The sequence below is a fragment of the Tamandua tetradactyla genome, chromosome 14 (genome assembly GCF_023851605.1).
Source record: "Tamandua tetradactyla isolate mTamTet1 chromosome 14, mTamTet1.pri, whole genome shotgun sequence".
Taxonomy (NCBI): domain Eukaryota; kingdom Metazoa; phylum Chordata; class Mammalia; order Pilosa; family Myrmecophagidae; genus Tamandua; species Tamandua tetradactyla.
In genome coordinates this window covers 89,484,836-89,504,287 of record NC_135340.1, presented here as the reverse complement: position 1 = coordinate 89,504,287, position 19,452 = coordinate 89,484,836, and the positions used below count along the sequence as shown (strand labels likewise).

The 19,452-nt window shown below is 38.0% G+C and overlaps 1 protein-coding gene across 1 annotated transcript in view; it reads left to right on the top strand.

Moving 5' to 3' along the window:
• The window catches only part of LOC143656376 (MAP/microtubule affinity-regulating kinase 3-like), a 106,674-nt gene that overhangs the window by 80,638 nt on the left and 6,584 nt on the right, over nucleotides 1-19,452 (top strand). Inside the window, 4 exon segments of the mRNA XM_077128459.1 lie at nucleotides 812-1,029; nucleotides 2,741-2,789; nucleotides 2,792-2,843; nucleotides 17,350-17,607. Of these exon segments, the coding sequence (XP_076984574.1) occupies nucleotides 812-1,029; nucleotides 2,741-2,789; nucleotides 2,792-2,843; nucleotides 17,350-17,607 (577 nt within the window).

Here is a 19,452-nt window from a genome sequence, read left to right as displayed (position 1 = left end):
TCTTTTAAGATTACCACTAGACAGCATGTATAATGAATATACTAGTTTTCATGGTTAGTTTCCAAAGTCGTTTAAATTCCAAATCTCCTGTGCTACTGAAGCAGTCTTCAGGTGAGCTGTTATGGACTTCAGATAATCTTCCACCTCCTGGAGTGGGGGCCTATGACAAGAAATCACCACCCACTTCCTCCCTCTTTGTATGCAGGGATGTGCTTTCCTCTGGCTCTTTCACTGTCTCTAGTTTTCTCAAATTCCTGATTATGTAGAAGATTTTTCTGTATAGAATTACTCTTCAACCCATCCCCTAAAGCAGTCAAAATAATGACTCATAAACTTCAAGTGCTTTAAAACAACCAGAGATAAAACTTCAAAAGAAATGGCCCATAAAATGTATACTATTTTGTTCCAAATGGTGAAGGCTTCTCTTGTACAAAAAAATGGTGTAATTCTCTCAGCTAAACAAGGTGAACCAGTTTATTCTGCATGATTTGTGTGCTTCTAGTTAATTATATTACTTATCTATAACTGATAACATACTCTTAAAATGTTTCCAAAGGACAGCTATAGTCACTTATTAATAGAACAAAGATTCTTTAAGGAACTTAGAAAGTTAAAGGCTAATAAGTGAAATTTCAAAATTGAATTCATTGTATATAATGAGTATTTTATATTCATTAAATACAAATGGAAACCATCTTAGAGGATTTTTACTGTCTTACTTTTTTTTTTTTAAGATAAATAGCAGTCTTTGGTCACCTTACAAAATATGCATATTTTCACTGAATAAGATGTGACATGAATTCTGTTTTAGCTGGACCAGCTATTCCTTCAGTGGTGGCATATCCAAAAAGGAGTCAGACCAGCACTACAGATAGTGACCTCAAAGAAGATGGAATTCCTTCCCGGAAATCCAGCAGCAATGCTGTTAGAGGCAAGGAAATTGCTCCAGCCAGTCCCATGCTTGGGAGTGCAAGTAATCCCAATAAGGCAGATATTCCTGAACGCAAAAAAAGTTCCACCGTCCCTAGTGTAAGTATTTTTGGACTGCCGAATTTTCCTTGGTTTGTAGGGTTGAAATAGTCTAGACACAATTGTTGTGAGCTTGCCTATTTGATTTCCGTATTCTCCTTTGACTGGAATGCTGTCCTCTCTAGACTTCTGTGCCCACTCTCAGTTTGTACAAGCCCTGTCTCTGCTTCCTTCTCATTCCCTCTGAACTCCAGTGACCTTCCATTAAGGTAGTCATCATCTGCTGTGTTGTCAGTGTTTCTTGTTGAACTGCCCCTCTCCTGGAAGGTAAGTGATTAGGTCCTTCATGTCAAAGGCTGATTTCAGTTATTCTAGGCCCTGAAAGCAGAGCTCACAGTCTAATAAACAAGGTAAATAAAAGCAAATAATGACTGCAGATAGAAAAACCTAATGGCAGTCTGTTCATACCCACTGGACAGTTTTCACTGCCCATGTGCCAGGAAAGTGATGTTTAAAAGGAGTCTTCACAGGACTCTAATGATTACTAATATTGATTGAGGACTCTGTTGAGTGCTTTTCTGTGTCCTAGCTAATTTAATACTCACTCTCCTGTGTTCTCAGTCATGTCTTCTGTATTACGTGAAGAAAATGAAAAGAAAAGTATGTAATTGCTTTAGACTTTGCTGCTGACCTGGATCTAGCTCTTGATCCCTACCCATAACTAAGTCTCCCCAGCACATAAATAGTCAGTAAATGTATGTTAAATTAAATTGAATTTATTCAGCTTTAGAAACTTTTCCTTCTGAATTGAAGTATGTTCTTTCTTGAATTGAAGTATGTTCTTTCTAACCCAATCACTATTCTTGCCACTCCCAGAAGTAATTTTAGAAAGAATTTTCAGAGCAATGGACAATCTTAAGGATATTCTAACCACGTTTTTCTCCACAAGTTTGACAAAAATACAGTTCTGCCTTCATACCCCTCTCAATTCACCCCATCCCAAAACATAGTCCAGTCCCTGGAACGTGTGGGGAAGCTCTACATCTCTTTGTGGGAGTCTTTCATTTGTATGGTGATTCTGGAGAATTCGGGTACATGAAGGTGCCCAATGAGTTTTGCCTGCTCCATAACTTTCCATTCCTGAACTCTTGAAAGTATATCACTGGCATTATCAGTTACTCATATTTGATTATTTATAAAGGAAAAAAGTACTTAGCAGCATTTTAATTTTCTTTCGTTAGTTTTTATAGTTTCTCTATATATGCTGTATGCCCTGCTCAACTTTATCTTTGTTTAAAAATTCTTATCTGATAAAATTCCTTAGTTGTTACTTTTATTTCTTTTTTATTTTAAATTTTGAGTATATTAGCTTTTTAAACTAGTGGGTCACTCTCCCTGCTTTGTTTTGTCATTCATAAATTATTATTGTAAGTGATTATTATAGTTCAGCTTTCAGAATCACTTAACCATCACCGTGTTTCATTTTTTTCTGCAAGGAGAAAGGGTAGAGATTGCTGCCCCCGACTCCCATTTTTATCTCTTTGGCCATTACTACTGCCGTTTTAGTGTATTTTTATTTAGAGATAGTATTTGTACCTGTGTAGATGAGTTACTTATCACAGTACTGTATTTCCTGGTTTTAGACTCTCAAGTTTTTACAAAAACTAAAAATATTAATCTTTAGGGATTATTGTTAGCACAGATTTTACAAACTACTAGGATTTAGAAAAGGTACAATTCTTTTTAAGACAAAAATACCTTTTTTTAATAGAGCAATACAGCATCTGGCGGAATGACACGGCGAAATACTTATGTTTGTAGTGAAGAACCACAGCTGATAGACATTCAGTCATTCAGAATGGCAAAGAAAACAGGTATGAAATTTTATCTGTTTGTAAATTTGTTTTTCCCAAATGAAGTGAAAACCCATTATTTATGTCTCAATTTTTATCATAAAAATTATAATAATAATGGGATTCTCTAAAGGTAAGTTAAATTTGAATGCTAATATTTAGCAAGATACCAGGATTCCAAATTTCTCTCTCCAAGAGCTTTATCCTCATGACCAAGTATGATTGAAAGGGTTGAATTGAATGAAGCAGAAAGATTTTCTAGAAGACATAGATGTTAGTAAGCTATAATTTAATAGTAGAACACTGAGTAGGGAAGTGATGATTATTTTGTGTACCTTACTAACTTTTTAATAAAGGCTGAGAGGTGGGTAAGCTAGGACCTGAGGTAGAGAGCCCCACTTCTGGAAGATGTGGCCCACACACTGGGGTGGGATAAGTATTAGTACAAAGCCAGAAGTTTGATGAAAGATCTAGTGGAAACAAAATCTCTACCTTAGAGACACTGGACATAGATCCCAGAAATAAGACATTCCAATCTGATTGAGAGGCAAGCATACATAGGATGAACACGATTTTAAAAACTTATAAAGGAATATATCAATAAGGAGAGTCATATAGTGCAAACAATTTTTTTGGAATTATGAGATCAGAAAATAAGTCAGTAAAATGGCATTAGTTAATTACAGAGACCATGAGAAAGAACCAGAAGAAGAGAAAAAAAATAGAAGGAATGGCGTTGTTAGGAAATCATTAAGTGTAGTTAGTACAGAAGAAATTCCTGAGGGTGGTATGTATTTTGCTTCTTTCTTTTTGGAATAGCAGTGTCTAAAATCCAAAGTAATGAGATAAAAGTCAGAGTGAGCAGATAAGATCCTAGAGGAGTGATCCATAAAATAAATTCACATCATCTTTCATTGTTCCCGGCCTCTCTCCTAATTTGAGCATTATATGGTCATGTCGTATCACTATGTCTAGCATCAAATTGTTTTCTTCTTGGGATATTTACTTCTTCAAATTGCATCACAAGGTTTCTGTTTCCTTTAGAGAGAGGTTTAATCACTAACTTCTCTCACAGCCTAAACAGAGTGTACTTTCTTCCTTGATCGTTAAAACCAAACTATTTACTACTTCCCTATTCCTCAGACCATTTAAATTTAATTCAATATGAAGGTAAAAGTTTGTTTTGTAAAATTATGTTTTGACAAATCACTTTCTTCCCTGTTCTCTCTTTTTTTCCTTTTGAGTCTTCTGTGTGTGTTTGTTTTAATGTTGTCTTTTTCCTTATGAGTAAAAACTTAAAAGACTTCATTGGGTTTTGTAGCAGCTGGACTGGAGACTTTACTCATGGATAGTTATTGGTATATTTATTTAATAATAGTCTATTCTCTGAAGATTTTCTTTTATGTCAGCTCTATTCTCAAATCTATCCAGTTTCTTCTGGTTCAAAACTGATTTCACAGAAGTTATTGATAGAAGACTTAGAAGTTTCTACTGTGTTGTGGATCTCAGTATGTAGGACTGGAAAAATGCTGTTTCTTGACCCTTCTTGCTTTTAGAAACTCTTCTAAATTCCTGAGAAAATTTTAACTTTTATTAAGCTCCTTTTGAGAATCACATACTCTGTGATTCTCTAAAGTACAGATTCCACCTTTTTAAGGGTATTTTAGTCAGAGATCTATGGTCCAACCCCACCTTTATGTATGTGTGAGAACAGGTGCATGGATGCATGTGCTCTTCTGATTCTCTTTTCATAAAGTACTCAGTTCTCTTTGAAGATAAAGAATCCTGTTATTTCTTTAGAATCATTACCTTTCTATGTTCTACTTGCAGACAGCTTTCTCCTTGGGGCAGATTCCTCCGTATCATGACCTGGGCCCTATCGTGACTGTTAGCACCACCCATTTACTTTGCTTTGAAAATGTCTTCTTTATGATTATGATGAACAGAAAACAGCCTCAGCACCGACCTCATAGGACAGGAACCATAAAATTTTGATATCTGGATTTTTTGTTTATTTCTTTCTTAAAAGATGAATCAAAAAACTGTTGGAAATTTTGGAGGGTTTGAAGCCAACTTGTTATAAGTAAAATTACTTTCAGTTAAGGCACTAAATGTAAAGACCACTTTCTCTTCCTTGAAACTGATGCAACAGTATTCCTGTCTTTCACTCTTAAATTCGATGCCATGAGGGCTTCAGGGAAGATGGTGAAGTAGGGCAGGCTGGTTTCATCAGTTCCATGAGGCAACAAGAGAGGGGACAGAAAAAATAACCAGGACTGCAGTCCCAGGGAGTGAGTGATGAAAGAAGGTGTTGGCATTTCATGGGGAGGTCCTGGTAGACAGAGATGGTGATAACATCCAGATGGAGAGAGCAGAGTGAGTCTATGTAGCCAAGACCCCACCAGGGGTAGGCAGTGGCACATGGGGCAGTATGGATCTGAGGGAGCAGACCATCCCTCCACTACAGCCTGCCCCCTTCAGCTAAGTGAGGAGACCTTCCCATGCAGCTTTGCAGCTAGCAGCTTCCATGGGGTGTCCAGAGGTGTACCTAGCCATACCCTGCTGAGGACTGAGATTGGTCACTCCTCCACCAGGCCCTGGAATAGTCTGCCTGCTGGATGTTGGGATCCACTGCCTGGCTGAGCATTGTGATCAGCTGCCTGGCCCCACATGCTGGGACCACCCATCCTGCTGTCCCTGCTGGGCACTCCATCTGGCACAGCCAGCCACTGCAGTCAGGAGAGGGGAAGAGGTGGTTCAAGAGCGCCATCTGCTGGGAAGAGGCTGGAAATTAATAATCACCCAAAAAACCCAGAACTTTCACAGATGTATGGAGGTTAAACAACACACTGTTAACTAATTAGTGAATCAAAGGAGAAATTGGTAAATATCTGGAGACGAGTGAAAATACAACATTATCAGAACTTACAGCATGCATCAAGGGCAGTACTCAGAGGGAAATTTATTGCCTTAAATGCCTATATTTAAAGAAACAAGAATGAGCAAAAGTTGAGGATGAGGAAAAAATTGAGGACCTAACTGCTCACCTGGAGAAATTAGAGAAAGAACAGCAAAAGCAAAATCGAAGAAGAGAAGTAACAAAGATTAAAGCAGAAATAAATGAACTGGAGAACAATAAAGCAGTAGAAAGAATCAACAAAACCAGAAGTTGGTTCTTTGAGAAAATAAATAAGATCAGTGGACTCCTACCTAGACCAATAAAGAAAAAAGAGAATGAATGCAAGTAAAATCAGAAATGAGAGGGGGGCCATTACCATATATCCTGAAAAATTTTAAAAACCATGAGCATTTATCATGGACAACTATATGCCAACCAACTAGACCACTTAGATGAAATGGACAAACTCCTAGAAACGAACAAATGACCTATACCAACTTGAACACCAAAAAAAAAAAAAAAAAAAAAAATGCCTGTGTCTGCGTCTGCATCTGCATCTAAGGTTTCTTCAAAATGTTTCCCCTTTTAAAGGACTCCAGTAAACTAATCAAGACCCACCTTGATTAGTTGTTGTGAGGTAGAGTCCTCTTTCATTCTTTTGCATGTGGATATCCACATCTTCCATTTGTTGAAGTTGAGTGGACTTGGAATCCTTGTCAGAAATCATTGGTGTCGATGTGAGGGTCTATTTCTGAACTTTCAGTTCTATTCCATTAGTCAGAATTATTTATCCTCATGTCAATACCCTGCTGTTTTGACCAGTGTAGCTTTGTAATATGCTTTTAGAGCAATGTGAATCCTCCGATTTTGTTTTTGTTTTTCTAATTGATTTTGATTGTTTGGGGCCTCTTACCCTTCCAGATAAATTGATAATTGTCTTTTCCATTTCTGTAGTGTAGGCTGTTGGAATTTTTATTGGGATTGCTTTGAATCTGTCAATCAATCTGGGTAGAATTGACATCTTAATGATATTTAGTCTCCCAATCCATGAACACCGAATGTCCTTCCATTTATTTAGGTCTTCTTTGATTTCTTTTAGCGATGGTTTTTGTAGTTTCCTTTGTATAAGTCCTCTACAGCTTTGGATAACTTTATTCCTAGATATTTGTTTCATTCAGTTGCCATAGTAAATGGAATTCCTTTCTTGATTCCCTCCTCAGATTTCTTATTACTAATATATAGAAACACCACTGATTTTTGCATGTTGATCTTATATTCTTCCTCTTTACTGAACTTATTAGCTCTCATACCTTTGTTGTAGATTTTTTGGGACTTTGTATATATAGGATCGTGTAATTTGCAAATAGTGAATGTTTTACTTCTTCCTTTCCAATTTGGATGCGTTTTATTTCTTTTTCGTGCCTTTAGAACATAAATTTTCCCATCTCAACCACTCCCAAGGATACCATTCAGTGTGATTAATCACAGTAGCATAATTTTGATGCACTCTCTACCTTGCATTACTAAAACTTTTATTCTCTTCCCAAACAGAACCCTGTACCCATTGGACATTAATTCTCCATAACCCCTGCCCCCAGCAACCCATATTCTAATTTCTTTCTCTGTGTCCTTGCATGCTCTCTGATATTTTCTTTGTATTTACCATGGGTCTCAAATTTAACATCCAGAATGACAGTATCCCTTGCTTAGATACTAACTTAATTTCAATATTATGCTCAGATCATTGTCCTGTACCTCTTTATCCCACCACCTTTGTATAGTTGTCACAAATTACATGTTTATGCATTGTGAATCCAAAACTACTGATTTATCACTACATTTTTTGCATTTGCCTTTTGTATCTAATTGGAAATAAAAGGGAGGGATATAAACCAGGACTACAATAGGAGTGGCATTTATATTTACCCATGGCATTACTCTCATTGAAAATCTTTATTTTTTCCATAGGCCTCCAGTCTATTGTCTATGATCACCTTTCACCTTCAGAGCTCTCTTTAGCATTTCTTATAGGGCCAATCTAGTAGTGACAGAATCTCAGCTTCTGTTTACCAAGGAAACTATTCATTTTTCTTCCATTTTTGAAAGACCTTTTGCTGGATATGGAATTCTTGATTGGCAACTTTCTGCTTTCAGCATATTAATACATACATATCCCACTTCTTTCTTACCTCCATAGTTTCCCGTGAGAAATTTCTCTTTTATCTTACGGAGGCTCCCTCGTATGTGATATGTTGCTCCTTTCTTTTGGCTTTCAGAATTTTCTTTTTATCTTTGGCATTCAGCAGTTTGATTATAATATGTCATGGAGGAGTCTATTTGAGTTGATACTGTTTGGACTTCATTGAGCATTTTGTTTGTGTATATTCATAATTTTCATTAAATGTGGGAAGTTTTCAGCCGTTATTTCTTTGAATATTCTCTCTGCACCCTTCTCTATTTTTTCCCTCCTTCTGGGACTCCCACAATGAGTACGTCAGTATGCCTCATGGTGTCCGCAGGTTCCTCAGGCTCTCTTCACTTTTCTTCTGCTGCTCTTCAGGCTGATATATTTCAGTTGTCTTATCTTCAGCGCCACTTCTTCTTCTTCTGCCAACTCCAGTCTGCTGTTGAAACCCTTCAGGCAATTTTTATTTCTGCTGTTGTGCCCTTCAGTTCTATTGGTTCTTTTTAAAAATTTCCATCTCTTTATTGAAATTCTCTTTATGTTCATCTGTTCTTTTCCTGATTTTCTTTAGTTCTTTCTCCATGTTTTCATTGAGCTCTTAGAGCATATTTAGGACCTTTTTTTTTTCTTTAAGTCTTTGTCTGGTATGTTCTGGGTGACTTTCCTCATTCATGTGTTTTCTTATGCTTTAATTTTTTCCCTTTGTCTGGGCCATTGCTTCCTATTTCTTTATATGCTTTAATCCTTTTTTTTTCCAGAAATTTGGACATTTTGATATTTTAATGAGTTATCGCTGCAATTTAGACTATTTAAACTAGTATCCAGATAGTGTTATGACAGGTATGTCCTTAAATGCCAGGAGCTAAGCACAAAAAAAAAAGATGAAGGAAAGGAAACATTTTTCCCAGTTTTTACAAATTGACCTGTATAAGTGTTTTCCCTCATGGCTTATCCATACAATGAGTTTCACAAATCACTCCAGACCAAAGATAGGAGGCCTGCCTCCCTGATTTTTTCTACTTGTGTGTCTTGTCTTAGGCATGCTCTTGTGTTCCTAGGTTTTCTCCTGTTCACATTGTTCCAGATGTCCTCTCATGCCTAGGAAACAGCTTTCTTGTGGTCCTAGGCACTGCATCGTATGTCCTACAAGCAGGAATTCCTTGTTTCAAGCAGTTTCAGTTTTCTGCTGTCCCACAGTGTTCTCTGGGAAAGCTCAGTGAGCTACCTTCTACATGCAGGGCAAGTTCTGGGCTGACTAGTCCCTCAGGCCATCACCAGACAGATTGGGCCAGACATACCTGCTCCCAGTATTTGCACCAGGATTACTCTGCTCCCTCTAGAACCAGAATCATGAATATGCGTTAGAAGTGTGGACTGGCTCTACTGTGAGCCAGTGAGTGGTAGGGTTGGGACCAAACCAGGGTGCTTTTAAGTAGCCTTTTCTGGATTCAGCACCCATCCTGTTGCAGCAGTCCTTTAACTCTTTCTGCAGCTTTGAGAGAGACGTTTCTGTCAGTTCTTCTTGCTTGTTCAAAAGCTTATGTGAAGGATGAAGCCCTGAGATATCTTACTCTGCCATCGTGACTGGGGCTGACTTTGCAATGATGCTTTAAATCCTGTCCAAAATGTATATTGTTTCTTTTTCTCCTGACACAGTTGACTTTTAATAGCTAATTTTTCTCTTATTAAAATTGTTTATTTATTATTGTGACTTTTCAACGAATGATAGACGTTTTACCATGTAAAAAATAAAAATCTTAAAGGGTCTACAGGAAATAAAGCATAGATTTTGTTATTTGTAGCTTTTGACATGAGCACGTGTGAAGAGCTTTCTTAGTAAAAATGTCAATTTTTTTCCTTTTTTACGAGTATATGTAATTTATTTTTAATTATACATATATATAATTTTAAAATTCTCTTAACCAACTTAGATCGACAATTCTTTGACATTAAGTACATTGACAATACTGTCTTAACTTTCACCACTATCTGTTTCTGTACTGTTTTTATTGTCCCAAACCAAAACTCACACTCATTTAGCAGTAACTCTCCATTTTCCCCCTCACTCCATGCCTGGTAACTACTTTTCTGTTTTCTGTCTCTATGTATTTACATCTCAGTGTAATGTCCTTGCATTTATTTACATCTCCTTTCGTTTCCTTTAGAAGTGTTGTATAGTTTTTTGTTGTTGTTTTTTGACATGGGCAGGCTCCAGGAATCAAACCCAGATCTCGGGCATGGCAAGTGAGAACTCTGCCGCTGAATCACCATTACCCATGCTTTATCGTTTTTAATGTAACATCTTTCACCTCCTCGGTTATATTTATTCCTACCTAATTTATTCTTTTGGATACTGTTGTAAATGGAATTGTTCTTCCTTGATTTCCTTTTCAGGTTGTTCATTTATGGTGTATAGAAACCCAGTTGACTTCAGGGTGTTTTCTTATCTCTTGCAAGTTTGCTGAATTAGTTTGCTGGTTTTAGTAGATTTCTTGTGGATTCATTGTTTGTTCATTTGTTTTTTAATATACAGTATCATGTCATCTGCAAATAGGAATAATTTGACTTCTTCCTTTCTAATTTGGATGCCTTTTATATCTCTTGCCTGATTGCATAGTTAGAACTTCTAGTATAGTGTTGATTAACTGTGGTAACAGCAGGTATCCTTCTCTTGTTACTTGCCTTAGGGGAGTTCAGTTTTTCAACATTGAAAATTATATTTGAGTTTTTCATAAAAGCCCTTTATCATATTGAAAAAAAAACCCTTCTATTCTAAAAAAAAAAGTTGTTGCAAACATCAACTTTGCTATAGTAGTGAGCTATGATACTATTTTCAAATTTTTTATTTTAGGAATTTATTTTATCTGTTTTACTATAACTACCTATGGTTTCGGTAACCTTTTTTTGTTGTTGTTGTTGTTCTAAAATGTAACATGTATACAAAGAAAAGAAAGAAAAAGGTAGTAATTTTCAGTGCGCCCCTCAGCAAGCGGCTACAGCACAATTCCCTGAGTTCGTCATGGGCTACCATGCCCTCATCTCAGATTTTCTTTCTACGTGCTCCAAAACGCTGGCGGCTTCTTCTTCGTTTCTAAAGGTAATTTAGAATACATGGCTGACCATTTTTATCTTTAAGGGCTTTAAATATTTAAATATGCCATCTCATGGTTTCTGAGGAGAAATCCATTGTTCATCTTAACTGGAGATCCTTTATGCATGACAAGTCGTTTCTCTCTTGCTACTTCCAAAATCCTCTCATTGTCTTTGGATTTCTTTTTTGGGGGCGGATGCATGGCCCAGGAATTGAACCCCAGTCTCCTGCATGGAAGATGAGTGTTCTACCACTGAACCCATCTGTCTTCGGATTTTATCAGTTTTCCTTTAATGTGTGTTGGTGTAGATCTGTTACAAGATATCCTGCTTGGATTTCATTGAAGTTCTTGAATGTATATATTTGTCTCTTTCACTGGATTGGGGAAATTTTCTTTTGTTATTTCATCAAATAATTTATTTCCCATTTCTCTGTTTCACATCCTTCTTGGACTCCAATGGTGCATATGTTGGTTCCCTTGGTGGTGCCTTATAGGTCCTTGGTTCCTCACACTAAATCACTTCAATAGTCTTATCTTTAAATTTCCTGAACCTTTCTTTTTCCTATTCAAGCCTGCTGTTGAATCCATCTAATGAGCTTTTTGTTTCAGTTGCTCTACTTTGCAGGTCCCAATTTTTGCTTGGTTCCTTTTTATAATTTCTATCTCTATCATGTTCATTTTCCTAATTTTCTTTAGATCTTTGTATATGGATTCTTTAACTGATTGAACATATTTAAGACAGTTTGTTTAAAATATTTGACGAATATTTGTAGTTATGAACTTCAGGGATGGTTTTAGGCAAAATCTTTTTCTTGTAAATAGGTCATACCTTCCCGTTTCTTTGTGTTTTTTAAAAACTGGACGTTTTAAGTATTATGCCATTATAACTGTGGAAATACTGCTCCCACTCCTCTGGGACTTTTTGCTGTTGTTGAGGGCTGAAGCCCTCAATTTGTGACTTCTTCAAATTAATTTTACTCCCAAAGGAGAACTGGAAAGAAAAAAGCGTTTAAAGAAAAAGAAATGGTACTCCCTCTTTAAGACTCCTCTGCTGGTCTCCGCTGAGACAGTTGCTACCATCGGAATAAGTCCCCCAGCCATTCAGAGTATCTGATCAAAACCAACGATCAGCAATCATTGGACTAGGTCTTTATAACCCACACCAATACCAGCAAGGTGTGCTGTGAGCCCAGACTGCCACCCCCCTGCTGCCTGCCATATGACTGGATAATTAGAGATCATGGCCACTGCCTGGAGGGTGAAATTCACTGACAATTACAGTAGTTTTCCAGCGTTTTCCTTGATGTTGTATCATGTTCCACTAGACTCCAGAGTTTCAAAGTAGTTAATTCATACAGTTTCTGCCAGTTCAGTAGTTTTGTAGTTGTTTAGTGAAAGGACTGATTCCTGGAGCTTCCTTTTCTGCTGCCTTCCCACATTTCTCTCCAGGAATGTAATTTTTTTTTCCAACAATGTCATTTTAATAGCAGACATGCTGAAGTCGAACCTACTTTCTACTATAATTCTCATGATGTAATTATTCTGCCTTCTTCTGATCTCAGTCTCTGAAAATTGCCTAATTCCAGCATTGACTTTATAGTCAATATGAACCAGGCATCAGTGGGTTTGATTATGTCTTCACTTATATGGCTATCCAAATCATGTAATTTTATAGTGAGTCTTAAACCACTTAGTGTGTTCTCTTACATGGTAGATGCACAATCAGCATTAACTTTCATCATTAATAATGAACTCCTCAGACTTGAATGTGATGGATTTTGTTAGTTTATACTGAATATATCTAAACCTTTGAGTTATGTTAACCCTCATAATATGTAAATGTACACCTTGTCTTTCCTTTTGCATAGGCTTTTAGATATCTATGGGAGCATTTGAAATGTATTTATTTGATTGCCCCCAAAGAAGTGCATGATGCTTTTATAATAAAAAACAACAGAATCTTTTCAAACATGTTTAGGTGTTGAGTATAGTAGGTGAAATTTCAAAATTGTGACATGGCTTCATTACTTTATCCACTTAGCTACTTGTCCTGCATGAAGCCAAGCTGTTGAGGGGAGGAGGTTTGGTCATATTTAACACATTTGTCTTTCAGGTTATATTTTTATTCTGCCTTTGCCCGATCCATGAGTGTGCTTCTAATTAACAATCAGAACATTTTGTATTAAAATGTCCTGGTATGGGCAGGCCACGGTGGCTTAGCAGGTAAGAATGCTTGCCGGCCATGCGTGAGGACCCGGGTTCGATTCCCGGTGCCGTGCCCATGTTAAAAAAAAAAAAATTTTTTAAAATGTCCTGATATGGTATAGATGTCATAATGGAACAAATTGAAAGTACCTGTTCTTTAGGAAACTCAACTGGATTAGCATTAAAAATAAAAGGTAATCAGATAGAAATAGAAAGCAGTTGGAAAATAAATAGGAACTTAATTAACTGCATGCAATTTCTTAAGAAAAGCTTCACTATTTCTATAAAATAAGATTTGAAAGAATGCTTCTTTCTTTGACGGAGAACTACTGAAAGTATAATTAAGCTACTGCTTTGCTTGGGTAGATTGTTGTGGGCTTAGACTATGAAGTAAAGCTATCCATTTTCACAGTTTTCTGGGGTGGGGGCAACATTGACCAATTTATCACTAAAACCAACTTGATAAACTTTAGAATGCAGCTTGTGATGGTGGGGCTATTGGTTGTAAATAGAAGTTTTGTGAATTCATGTTTGAAATTTAGCAGACATTTATTGAGTCGTTTACTGTCTCCTTAATGAAGATGCTAGGCCTGCTGTGGAAGTAAGAAAGCAAATATATTTTGTTGTTATTTTTTTTAATTCTTAATTTGATAAGAAATAAATTTCTGAAGCAATAATCCATTTTTTTAATTGCTGTTAGAATTACTATGTAGAAGGTTTTCATTGACTAGTTTATAATGAAAATATGGATATACATTTTCCTTCTAGAAAGGTCTCTAACTTCAAATGAGGCTCATTTTTTGCTGAAAGTATCTATCCAAACAATCTTGCTATACTTATGTGCCTGCATGTCTTTCCTACACTGTCGAGCCAGCACTGTGCCTCATGAGAAACAGATTCAGCACCTGCTTTACGCTCTGTACCCAGCATAAAACCTTTCCTTCTGCAGAGTCCTTCCTTATCCAAGGTCTGTGGGACCATTTTTATTCTCCAGAGAAAGAAGAAAAAAGTAAACCCTCCTACCCTGCCCATTCTCTTCCTGAGTTTCTTGATGTAGCCATTGATTAGTAGCTCCTTATTTGGGCAAGGAAATGTCAGTGACTGGGCAGGGTGATGAAGTGGGTTGATCCTTGCTTGACCTGCCTGAAAGATGATAGAGCACAGAAGCTGGTTGTATCTGTCTGAAACGTACAAAACAAAGATACACGTGTGTCTGTGTCTGTGTGCGTAGATCTGTGTTACAGGTGACAGGAAACCTAGTCCAAGCTGCTTCCCTAAGCAAGAGCATCTGCTAGTTCTCATAACTAAAAAAGTCCAGGGCAGAGTCAGGGCCATCTCATCATTCAGCTTCTTACATTGTTATTCTAGTATTGGGCTCTGGAAAGCCTCAGACTTAATATCAACCTACATTCAGCTCTGCACAAATAAAAGGTCTAGAATCATCTCATTGACCCTTGTTGATCTGGCTCTGGGCACATGCCAGTCTCAGAACCTCTCACTAGCCAAGTGGCTGGATAAAACCTGGGGCAGAGACAACATCCTCTGAAGCCCAGAGATTTAGAGTTGGGGAATGGTTCCCTCCAAGCAAAATCCAAGTGCTGTTCCATTGGAAAAGAATGACTACTGAGTGGCAAAAGCAATGAGATTAAATATAGTTTTATATGTAGAAGGCATTTTTTTCCAGTTCTTCCTTGACTATATTAGAGCACCTCTCCCAAGGCAGAGAGCAAAGACCTGTCTCCCTCATTTGAAGCTCTCAGAATTCCAGTGGCTTATTTCATTAACTTTTTCAATAAGAAAACATTTGTTGAGCGCCTGCTCTGAGGCTTGTGCTAATGTGGGGGCTGAGCCTTTGGGGAGCTCAGGTTGGGAAGAGTCTCTGAAGTGCAATGTGATTTGCAGGGGTCAGTACATGAACCACATATCCAGGAAGAAATGAGTTGACTTTCCATAAGAGGGTGCGCTGAGAAAGGCTTCATGGAGGGGATGACCTCTGAATCAAATTCTGAAGAGTGGATAGAAACACCAGGTCTGCTGGTAGGGAGAATAGCACCTTGGACTTGGTGTATAACCAAGGGCCCACAAGTTGTCAGAAGGGGCCATAAGTTGAGTTCCAGGAGAAGAAGAACAGACGTAAAGGCTGGAGAAAGGGTAGGGATCAGAGTGGATGCCTGAGGATAAGTGCCAGGAATGCTGAGGTAAGAAGTTGAACTCTATCCTGAAGATTCCATGAGCTTCTGCAATGGTATAAGCAAGATAAGTGAGAGGGTCAGATTTGTATCCTGGGTAGGTTGAGATGTGAGAGTGAAGGCAGAGAGACCAGTGCAGAAAGGTCCTGATGAGTGGGCTTGCAAGTGCAACAAGACTGTACACCCCAAGTTGTTGGGGGTGGAGGTAAAGAAGGTGGGTAGACCAGAGCTCTCAGGCAGCTGAAGCTAGCAGCATGTCACAGCCAGCAGAAATGGGGAAGGAGGGAAAGAAAGAACTTGATGGTTTCCAGGTTTGAGAGGATTTCAGCAGAATGACTAGAAGACTGTGATCAGAATTCTGAAGCCCCAGGTCTCCTTAGTTTTAATTCCTTAAGGGATAGAAACTTCCTCTTTGTAATTTTAAGTATATGGTAATCAAGCAGGAATTTAGGGAAAATGTGGCATTGGTGAAAGGCACATAGTTATGTCTGTAGCTGTCTGTACCACACTTGTAGCCACTTCTGTCACTCACTTTGTTTCTGTCTATAAACATTTAATTTGCTCTCTGTTAGTTTTCTCATCCTGAAAAAAAGAGGTTCTCTTACCCTCTTTAGGAATTTTGACTAAGCTATGTTGCTGATAATAATTTAGGATACTTTGATATGTAACAACTGCAATCAGTATACCCATAATTTTATTAACTCATTGAAGAAAGGTTGAAAACACGGTATGCTCATATTACATATTCAGTTTACTACTTGGGTGGACACGGAGACATCTCTATTTGGGGATAGGGTTTGTTTTATGTATAGCTTGAAAGATATCAGTCTTCTTATATGAGCAAATACTCAAACATGGAAGGTGTTATTTTCTTCTCTTTAAGATCATAAAGTCTTTAAATTACTGTTCAACAACTACAAGTTAGCTGCTCCAGAATCCCCAAAACAGGTTTAAGAGATTTTTGTTCTTCAACAGAAAATGAGGTGGTTTGGGGAGGAAGGTATGTGCTTTAAGTTGCAGGTTGCTCTTTTGGTCACTGGTCCATCATACTGTTGTTTCTGCCTCTACCTGAACCCAACCCCCCTCCCAGCCTGACAGAAATGTTCGCTTACGCAGCTAGCCCTGCCTCAGTTTGTACCACATCTTCTACCTGTATTCGGCTGAGACATCAGAAGTCGATGTCCATGTCAGCCTCTGGGCACCCCAAGATGATGTTACCTCCACTAGACAGTGAAGGAGATAACTTCAAGGCTATGTAAGAACGATGCACATTCCTTGTGAAACTAATGTGTTCCCACTGCTTTATAATTTGTGCTGTCCATTTTGTAGTTCCAAGATTTTGTTACAGTTGTCTATAAGGTGTCCTTCATGTGATTTTGATTTAGAATATTCTGTTTCATGATGTCCTTGGTTGTGTATGTGTGTGTACACGTACTTTTGCATACTGCAAAGAGTATAAGAAATTCCGTCTCCCCTCCAGGTTGCTTTCAGCATGTGGAGTTTTATAGTACTTAAACCTTTAGTGTGCTTCTAAATCTTTTTAGTTGCCAATTCTTCAGTTACACCTGCATATGCTTCATTTCTTTTATAGTGGCAAGGTTCTCTGCATGTAAGCAATTTGAGAGGGAAGCATAGGGGAAAACTTGAGTTAGCCATTTTTTTAACCTAGAATGTCCCTGCATTAATCTTGCTTTTGAAAATATGTATGGACTATTCCCTTAAAATCCATGAGACTTTGTTTCATTATATACTATTCCTTTGGTACCCTTTCCCATGTAACTTACCTTTCATTCTTGAGTCCTGTAAAGTACCCCTTGGATCTGGATTTATTATAACTGACTTTATCCCTGTATATAAAAGGTATATTGTGATTGTAAATTTTTGTGTGCTGTGTTTGCCATGAAGCTGGGATTTTGTAAACAGAGATGTAAATGTATGTTATTTTCTGATCTCACAGCACTGTTCCTGATCAGAGAACTCCAGTTGCTTCAACACACAGTATTAGCAGTGCAGCTACCCCTGATCGAATCCGCTTCCCACGAGGAACTGCCAGTCGTAGCACTTTCCATGGCCAGCCCTGGGAGCGGCAAACTGCAACATATAATGATCCACCTGCCTCGCCCAGCCTGTCCCATGAAGCTACACCATTGTCCCAGACACGAAGCCGTGGCTCCACTAATCTTTTTAGTAAATTAACTTCAAAACTAACACGGAGGTAAGTGCCAAGTGGTGCAGATTGTTTTAGAGTGAGACACATAGAGAAAGGAAAAATGTTTTCTCTGTTTTATAAAGCCACTGCCCAGATGTTTTTCATTTTACCTTTTACTCATGTTTTTATACTTAATAGGTCTTGAATAGTTATTTCTATCATTTCACTTTATACCTTAAAACCTTTTAGAACAGAAATTACAGATCGCAGTCTTTTCACAACATTGGGAGTTTTTTGTTACTTTTAAATTATAATTCCTTTTGATCACATATATATCTACTTTGTACTGAGGTTTAGCACAACTCCCGATGTGCTGTCAGCAGAGTGTAGACAGTGAGAGGCTTGCTCAAAAAGTAATCACTGAGGAAAATGATCTGTACAGTGTAGTTAGCCCTTGAAAGGTAAAAGAAAGAAAGATTTCTTTATCTCTGGCTCCATTGTCCTGAAGCCTTGAAATTGTTGTAGCTTTTTCAATAAATTATATTAAGATCAAAAGTTGAGAAACACAGTTTTGGAGATGAAACTCTTGGTTTATTTTCAGAAAGACATTGAGTATCTTGTGGATGAAATGCTTCAAGTGTTCAATAAGCTGTCATTTCAACTATAGGCTAAATACCACTTTTCAATATCCTTAATTCTTCAAGTGATTTTATGTTATACTAGATCATTCATCTAAAACTTAGGCAAGTCACATTAAACTATCTTCCCCCAGATGATCTAATTGTTAGAATTTTGGAGACCAGCTTAGGGCAGATTTCTGGTACCCAAAAGCATTGAGTGTGCTCAAAGGCCTCAGAAGGTTTCCAGCCATCCTTTTCTTCTCTTCTAGCCCCTTTACTAAGACCCCCCATTCCAGAATTGCAGAATGATCGGAAGGGACTTGGCAGTTTTGGAGCACTCATTTAGGACCAACTAGAGACGGTGACTTCACTCCAGTAGGAGTCTGGGGACTCCTCCAAATAGTCGTTTCCGGGCCATCTCATGGCCTGTCCCAGGCCTCCCTGTCCCCAGCCTCCTTCCTCAGGACTGAACCCAAACATAATCCACCTCTGAAACTTGGTTGGTAGAAGATGGAGCCAGTGTTCTTTGCCCCTGAGTTTGCCCACCATCGGCAGGGGGGTTCTCCTGTGACTCCCCAGCACAGAGGGCACATGCAGTGATCAGGTTCAGCACAGTTGGCCTCCTGCCTATGGTCTTTGGTCTACAATGGGCTCTTTAAATAAAGGCTTGCACATAATTGAAATCCTGGAATTTGTTGTCTCCTTTGCTTTCTTTTTTGGTCAATTATCATTGATAAAAAATATCAGCTGCCATTTATTGAATGCTTACTATGTACGCATATGCACACATGTAGGCATGCCCACACATATTCACAAATTCTGTATTTGCAGGTTCACCTGTTGCTAAAATTTACTTATAACCCCAGAATCAGTACTTGCGCTACTTCTGTGCGTGTTCACAGATATCCACAGAAGAGCAGAAAATCTCAATTGCCCAATACACACAATCCTATCTGAGATTGGACAAACATTCTGCCTTGTTGTTTCAGCTCTCTTATTGGAAATGTGTCCTTTTCGTGGTATATTTGGTATCATGTTTTTCACATTTTTGTGCTTTGGATTGGTGATTATGCTTTTTAAAATAACCCCCAGCATGGAGGTGTGGTTTAGTGTTTCCAAGTGCAGGAGGAGTGTGATGTATCTTATGCAGAAAAAAGGCATGTTAGAGAAGCATGATTCAGGCATGAGTTACAGCCCTGTTGGCTGTGATCTCAGCGTTAATGAATCAGCAATATATACTGAATCAGGTATCTTTATGCAGAAACACGTAGAAAACAAGTTTGATGAAAAT